This window comes from Macaca mulatta, chromosome Y, assembly GCF_049350105.2.
Source record: "Macaca mulatta isolate MMU2019108-1 chromosome Y, T2T-MMU8v2.0, whole genome shotgun sequence".
Classification (NCBI taxonomy): domain Eukaryota; kingdom Metazoa; phylum Chordata; class Mammalia; order Primates; family Cercopithecidae; genus Macaca; species Macaca mulatta.
The window spans coordinates 7580904-7589414 of record NC_133427.1 but is presented as its reverse complement, the minus strand read 5'-3'; the positions used below and the strand labels follow the sequence as shown (position 1 = coordinate 7589414).

Below are 8511 nucleotides of genomic sequence, written 5' to 3'. Positions count from 1 at the left end.
CTGTAGGACTTACTTGCAAAACCTCAGCATGTCCAGGGTAGATCAGCTCCTGCTTTTGCTGAGTGTAGCAATCAATCCTAGAGGTTTGAACAACCTTTATTTCTAGCTGAGGAAATGGGCTGTAGGAATCATGCTTTCTTTTTACCACAAGGAGAAAATTCTGGGAGAGGGCTGATAAACCACACAGAAATCTATAAGAAATGGCAGGGTTCTTTTGCTTATGATGTCTCTGGTGCAGCTGACCAGTATGGGACTTGTTTTGAACTGCCGTTAAGGTTTGATCTGTAGCTGTATCACTAGTCTTGGTTTTGACTTTGATAAGAGGAATACGAAGGCTGTTTACATCAATCATGATTTGTAAATAGTGTAAAAGCTATTGGCAAGGATTAGCACAGTGTCTCTAGTCTTCTTTCCTCAGCACTTATAAAGCCCACAGTATGTAAACCCACAGAGGAAGTGCAGAGATGGCTGCTAGTTTCTGGCCAGAATGTCTTCGACTGAGAAAGCTAAGCTGAACTTCCTTAACACACATCTTTCTGACTTCCCAGAATTGGGATGAGGTGCAAGATGGTTTGTATTTTGTGGTTTAGGGAACTTGTTAGGCGGAGGTGATGGCAGAAGGCGTACAGGGTCATGAGTGTTTCTGCCTGGAGGAGTTTGGCCAGGATCTGTACACCTGGCTTCTCAGCTGCTTGAAACAGAATTTTTAAGATTTGAGAAAATAACTTTTAAGTGGTAAGTAATAAGCCTGCTGTAAAAATTATTAATTTAGTTAAATAAGTATTTAATAATACATTAGTTATGTAATAATAGTCCTGGAAATTGCAGAATACTCTGAAAGTCACTGTTTCCTTCTGAAATGGCCTTGTTATTTCAGACAAGTTGGAAACAGGAGTGTGCTCTGTTCCTTACACTTGACGCTGTTTACCAGATTGGAAATGCAACATTGTAGGGTCCAGGACTCAAAGAGGGTATATTTAGGAAGAAAGAATGCCAGCTGGCTTTTGACAATCTGTATCCCTTATAAGCCTTACCCTTTTCAGAATTATTTTTGCCTTCAATTATAGGATGCAAAAGTGTAGTCTTCAGGTCAGCCTACTGTATCATCCACTCTGTGACTTATTAAACTAGATGTTCATAGTCATAGGCCATTTCCAAGTTCCTGGCACCTCTCCAGGTACTTCAGAGAGGCATCATGTTGGGAAGCAGATCAATTTGCAGTGCTGACTATTCAATGAATCCTTCAAATGCCCAAGTCACCAAAGCAGGCAAAGTGAAGATGATCAGAAATGTGGGTCTGCCTTTTGGCTGGGTTGGGGTAAACTTAGTGTAAAAATTTACCCCTTAGGAACTCTGAAGTTGATAGCTTTTAACCATAGAACCTGGGGTTCAGAGAGTCATTTAGGGCTGACTTAATCTGTATCCTGCCCTTCTACATGACTTTGAATCTTTGGTGAATACCTGCAGGATGCTTGCATTTCTTTGTTACCATTTCCATTTCCCCTCCCTCCAGTCTCCCTAAGTTTTAACATGGGCTTTTACATATACTTAGGATACCTAATGGGGATCACAGAAATGCTTCTGGAGTGATACCTAAACTTCTTGCCAGTTCCATAAATTGGTGTCTTTTTATGACTTATGCTATCTTCTGGAGGACTGTTGCTTCCATTTTACCTGCTTGAGTTTCTTCTGGAGGAAAGGCTTACAGATAAACAAGCCTGTAGTGTGAAAACATTAGAGGCCTTTTCCTGTTTACAGCTGGGCTTGTACTTTCAGATTTGATCTGTGCTTTTGAGGAGGGACTTTGGTTGGCATTTTTCTGAAGTAAATGCAAATTATAGAAAAAATATTTTTAATTGTATGCAATGTATTAGTCACTTTCTATTGTGCTCCAAGGTAGGCCTCATTTGTACTAGCATGCTTACATCTGCTTGATGCTCTTTGGAGGTGATTGAATGTGTTATAGTGTGTATAGTCCCATGGAGCAAGGAGGAGTGACTGAACTCTGATCAACCAGAAAAGTAACCATGGGCAGTTGGTACCCTGAAGTTTTTCTAAGGCTTTCTTTTGTGTTTTTAGACTTCTAAGATTAAGCAGCACCCATGGGTTTCTCTTAGTCCCTTGTAAAGAAAATGGATTCCAACTTTGTGCTCTGGCCCTCATCCTGCTTTCCATGGACTCCCAGACTTTGGATTAAGAGCAAAGAATCTCAGAACTCCTGAGTAAAGTTTCTTTATATTCCCTGTATATACTCATAAATGCTGCCATTAGCTTTATGGTAGAGTTTGTTCTATTTTGTTGGATAGAGGGGCTTACTAAGTACATTATTATTATTATTGTTATTATTATTATTAGAGACAAGGTTTTGTGTTGTCACCCATGCTTGAGTCCATTAGTATGCTCATAGCTGACTACAGCCTCTAACACTTGGACAAATGATCCTCCCACCTCAGCCCCTAGAAGAGCTGGGACTACAGGTGCATACCACCCACTTGGCTAAGTGTTTTATTTTAAGTTTTTGTAGATGTAAGTCTTGCTTTGTTGTGCAGGCTGGTCTCAAACTCCTGGGCTAGAGTGATCCTCCTGTCTTGGCCTCCTACAGTGCTGGGATTACAGGCATGACTTAGAACACCTAGCTCAAGTGCGTTTTTTTCCTATGATACTCTAATGGAGGCAAGTGCTTTGACAGGCACTCAGGGTTTAAATAAATGTTATTGTAGATCTGCCTATTTTGGATCTGTCCCTCCCTAAACAAACCCCTCTCACCCATCACTGTGAGTGGGAACAAGTTCTGTTAGGACCAGATCAAGAAAGTGCTTGTGGGAGAAGAAGTAATGCTAATTCACCATGTTTGATACATATTTCTTCTTTTGTGACCTCTCCTATTGAGGGACCCCAACATTCAAATGCTTCTGCTGTCACATAGGCAAATAACTCCCTAAGGGTTCAGCATGTGGCACAATGTGTAAAAAGTGAGAGGAACAAAAAAGCAGATGTAGTAGCTTGAGAGATTAATGGAGAAGAGAGTCCCTCAGCAAGAGTTGATCTGGGAGAAGCACCTGTCCCAAGATGCTTTTGCATGAGGGGTTCTATGGGGAAGCCTGGATTTGTCCTATACTCTCCTTGCTGATTTACTGGCTAGTTCCTTTTCCTCAGTACTTCCCAGGGCCTGCACTGCCGTCCTCTGCTTTATCCCCAATGGTTGCTTACACCTCACTTGTATCTTTGTAGGGGAGGAAGGGCCAACAATGGGAGGCAAAGCTTCATTCAATTTGGAAGGTTGCCTGAATGACTGTGGAAGTGGAGATGGGGGTGGGTTAAGGTAGAGGGATGGTATCTTCTGTGTCCATTTCCTAGTAAGCTCAGCAGTATTATCAATGAGACTTTTGGTATACTAGAGTCTCCCTGTGGCATGTGGAACTGCACCATTCACCATGTAGTTTCTTTTCATGAAGATTTCGGTGGGGACAGAAGGTACAGGCATGGGAAAAATAAGTTGGATTGCCAAGGCCAATTGGTGTGTAGTAAGTGTTAGAGAACTTTGGTCTACCAAGAGGAAAGGACATTTCTCCTTCTCTCTATATTGCCACTGATGAGAGTCAAGTACTTGGTCACTGAACTTTCTACTCTGAATTTCCAGTTCTCTCCTCTTCTTTCCTCGCTAAGACTCATTTTGTTGTAACTGCAGAACTTGGGAGCGTGGATGTGTGTAGACAAGCAGGAGGGCGATGGCAGCAGATAGCAACAGTGGGTAGTATTTCCCTCTGCAATGCTTCTTATATGATTCTGCTGGCAACCTTGAGGGCATTATTGGAGTCTTCTACTTGATACAGATTAATTTTATGCAAAATGATTTACATGAAAATGATTTTTGTTCTCAGCCTCTCCTTTTCTAGGGACGAGCTCTTTGGTGCTTTCATAAAGAAATGAGAGACATTGATTTGTGTTATATTGGGTGGTTTCTAAGATGCCTTCCATTTTGTCTGTGCTACTTGAGAAGTGTAATGTGTGGACTTTAATAAATCTCAATATTCAGTCTATACAGAGAAGGCAGAGACAGTGGAAGACACCTTGGTGCTAATCATGTCCTCAGTCCAACTTCCTATTTCTTTGTTTCTTTGAGGAAATTTCAGGCTCTTTTCCATTGGGGCTGCAACATTCTTACCCCCCAATAGTTGAGTATTTTCTTTTTTCTTTTTCGGATTTTTTTTTTCTTTCATGTGCTTTAGATTTATTATGGTTATATATACCATATAATATAAAATTTACCATTTTAAGTATAGGTTCTGTGGCATTAGGTACATCTAAATTGTTGTTCAATCATCACTACTCTACATCCTCAGAATTTCTTTATTTTCCCTAACTGAAACTTTAAATCCATTAAAAGCTGTTTCCCCACTCGGCTATATCAACCATATCAACCACAATTCCAATTTGTGTCGACAAATTTCACTATTCTAAGTAACACATGTAAGTTAAATAAAGTGTTTGTTGTTTTGCAAATGGTTTCATTCACTTGCATAGTATCTTAAAGGTTCATTCATGCCATATATATATATATATATACACACACACACACACACACACACACATATACACACACACACACACACAAAACATTTTATTTATTCATTTATCCATCAGTGGACTTTTTTTCACTATTTAGATATTGCAGATAATGCTGCTATGAACACTGGTATACAAAACACTATTCTGGTTTTTGCTTTCAATTCTTCTGTGTTACACCAAAAAGTGGAATCGCTGGACCGGAATGGTAATTATATGTTGAATTTTTGGAAGAAGCAGTATGGTTTTGCAAACCCGTTGTATGATTTTACCTTCCCACCAGCAATTAAAAAGGGTCCCAGTTTTTCCACATCCTCCCCATACTTGTTACATTGTTTCATTTTATTGTTTTGTTTTTGGTAGTAGCCATCCTAATGGGGTAAACCTTAATAGCCATCTTTATGATATCTCATTGTGATTTGGGTTTACATTTTTCCAAAGATTCACGATGTTGAGCACCTTTTTATGTGCTTATTGGTCATTTCTGTACCTTTGTTGGATGCCTGTTTATGTCCTTCACCCATTTTTTTAGTTGGGTTGTTTTGGTGGTGTTATTGAGCTGTTTTACTTTATATGTTGAGAATTTTAATCCTTCATCAGATATATGATTTGCTAATATTTTCTCCCATTTCGTCGTTTGCTTTTTAATTTTCCTGCTAGTGTCCTTCTAACAATTTTTTCGGGGGTTTTAAGCTGTGGTGAAAACCCCATTTATTTACTATCTTAACGACTTTAAGTGTACAGTTCAGTAGAATTACCTACATTCATGTTGTGCAACCAATCTCCAAAATTTATTGTCCAAATCAGAGATATGTGCTTACTGAAGACCACCACCCATTTCTTCCTGCAGTGCCTGACAGCCACTTCCTTTTTGTGTCTGAGTGTTGCTGCTTTAGATATCTTATATATGTGGAATCATATAGTATTCATGACTAGCTTGTTTTCCTTAGCAAAATGTCCTCCAAGTTCATCGACGTAGCATATGATAGCATTTCCTTCTTTTGGTACAGAACTTACACTTAAAAATGGTAAATTTTATATTATATATATTTTGCCACAGTAAAACCAAGGCACATCAAGGCAATGTAAATTTTCATAATAATATTTATGTGCATAATTTTCATAATATTTCATTGTGCATATAGTCCACATTTTCTTTACTCGTCATCCATTGATGGACCCTTCATTTGATTCTATGTCTTGATTATTATGAATAATGCTGCAGTGAACATGAGAGAAGAGAAGTCTCTTCAACATACTGATTTCAATTTCTTTGGAGAGATGCTGTGAAGCAGATTTTCTAGATCATATGGTAGTTCTATATTTAAGTTTTTGAGGAAACTTTATACTATTTTCTATTCTAGCTATACTAATTTGTATTCTCACTGACAGTGTAAAAGGGTTTCCTTTTCTCTGCATCTTTGTCAATATATTTTATCTTTTGTCTTCTTGGTAATAGCCATTGCAACAGATGTGAGGTGATATCTCATTGTGGTACTGCATTGCATTTCCTGATGATTAGTGATGTTGGGCATTTATCCTATACCTATTGGTCATTTGTATGTCTTGTTTTGAGAAATGTATTTTAAGTTATTTGCTATTTTAAAAGTCCTGTTTTCAATTTTTTCATATTGATTGGAAATCCTTATATATTTGGGTATTAATTCAAATTAAAAGCCTTTTGGTTTGCAAAAGGGTCCATTGCCAAAGGATTGGGGACCCTGCCATAGAGGTAAAAAGGAATGTAAGAGAAAACTGTGAAATTTGTACACAAAAAAACTAAATAATCTAGAAGAAACAGTTTCCCAGTCTATAGGATCCCTTTAGTCTGCTGATTGATTGTTTACTATGCAGAGACGTTTTAGTTTGATGCAATTCCATTTTTCTGTTTTTGATTTTGTGGTCATACCCAGGAAATAACTGCGAAATTAAGTGTCATGAACCTTTCTGTTTATGATTTTTTTCTTTCTTTCATGATTTTAGTACTTACATGAGGTCTTTAATCAATCTTGATTTAATTTTTGTGTATGGTGTAAGGGTCAAGTTTATTCTTTTGCTTGTGAGTATCTAGGTTTATTAAACACCATTTGCTGAATGGGCTCTTCTTTCCCCCCTGGGTGGTCTTATCACTTTTATTCCTTTGACCATATAGTTGAGGGTTTATTTCTGGGTTCTCTCTTTGTTTCAGCACCACACTTTTTTGGTTTCTGTAACTTTGTCATATGCTTTGGTGTCATGGAGTTTGAGATCACCAATTTGGTTTTCTTTTTCAAGATTGATTTCATGACTTGGTGTTTCCCAAGATTCCATATTTATTTTAAGATATGTTTTTGTGCTTCTGCAAAACAACCCATTAACATTCTGAGAGATTGTGTTGTAATTTATGTCAACATAGTATTGACATTTTAACAATGTTAGGTCTTCCAGCTTATGAACATAGGATGTCTTTCTCTTTATTTGTATATTAAATTTTTTTCAGCAATGATTTGTTGTTTCAATATGCCACGTTACTATTTGTAAAATTTTCTTATGCATGGAATTTTTGTCAGCCATTTTGGTATATTTTAGCTTACAGAAACACAACTTGATTGCTCTGTGTTCTGTAACTTTGCTGAATTCATTTATTAGTTTTAACTGTTTTTTTTTTTTATTTGTTTGTTTTCCACCAGTGGAATCTTTCAGGTTTTCTAGATATAAAATCGTATCATCTGAAAGGACAGATATTTTTACTTTTTCTTTTCCAGTTTGGATGTTTTTTATTTTATTACTATTTTGTTTTTGCTTATTTGCTTTGGCTAAGACTTGTAGTATCCTGTTGAATATAAGAGTCTGGAGCAAGCATCCTTGTCTTGTAGTTGGTCTTAGAGGAAAAGCTTTTCATCATTTACTGTTGGGTATGATAATAGTTCTAGATTTTCCATATGCAACATTTGTTTTGTTAAGGTAGTTTTCTTATATTTCAAGTCTGCTGAGTATTTTTCTATATCACAAAATGGGGTTAATTTTTGCAAATGCATTTTCTGTATAAATAGAGCTGATATTTTATGTTCCCCCTTCATTCTCTTAGTGAGAATGTATTTTATTGATTGATTTTCAGGTGTTGAACTATTCTTGCATTCCTTTTATTTCTTCATGTTCTGGCATACCCTTGTATTTATGTAGGCGTAAACCCTACATAATTTGGTCATGGTGTATAATGCTTTCAATGTTCTGTTGAACTGTTGGTAGTGTTTTGTTGAGGATTTTCATGTAAATATTATATTGGCCTATAGTTTTCTTCTTAAGCCTTTTCTTTAGTGTTACTATCTGGGCAATATGGAACGAATGAATGTATAAATCTTCACACAATGAATGTGGAACTCTTTCCTCTCTTTACTTTTTTTTGCAAGAGTTTTAGGTTTTAATTCCTTGTTAAGTAGAATTCTCCAGTGAAGCATTCTGATCCTGAGCTTTTCTTTTTTGAAGGTTTTTGATTTCTGATTCAGTCTTTTTACTGTAAGATTTTTCAAATTTTCTCATTCTTTATATTTCATTTTTATTAGATTGTGTGTTTATAGTAATTTACTTATTTTTTCTAGATTATCTAGTTTTTTGGTGTGCAATTTTCACAGCTTTCTCTTACATTCCTTTTTACCTCTATTGTAGGGGTCCCCAATCCCTTGGCAATGGACCCATTTCAATCCATAGCCTGTTAGCAACTAGGCCGCAGAGGAGGAGGTGAGAGGTTGGTGAGTGAGGGTTACTGCCTAAGCTCCACCTCCTGTCAGATCAGCAGTGGCAATGGAGTCTCATAAGAGTGCAAACTTTCTTGTGAACAGTGCATACAATGGATCTAGACTGTGTGCTCCTTATGAGAGTCTAATGCATGATGATCTAATATATAACAGTTTCATCCAGAAACCATACCATCCCCCTCCTCTTTCTGTGGAAAAATTGTCTTTCACT

At 37.1% G+C, this 8511-nt stretch overlaps 1 protein-coding gene across 1 annotated transcript in view; it reads left to right on the top strand.

Annotated features, from left to right (window-relative positions):
• Positions 1-1195: 1195 nt before the first annotated feature.
• Positions 1196-8511, top strand: part of LOC106995380 (BCL-6 corepressor-like) — a 43266-nt gene continuing 35950 nt past the window's right edge. Inside the window, 1 exon segment of the mRNA XM_077989815.1 lies at positions 1196-1318. Within this exon segment, the coding sequence (XP_077845941.1) occupies positions 1196-1318 (123 nt within the window).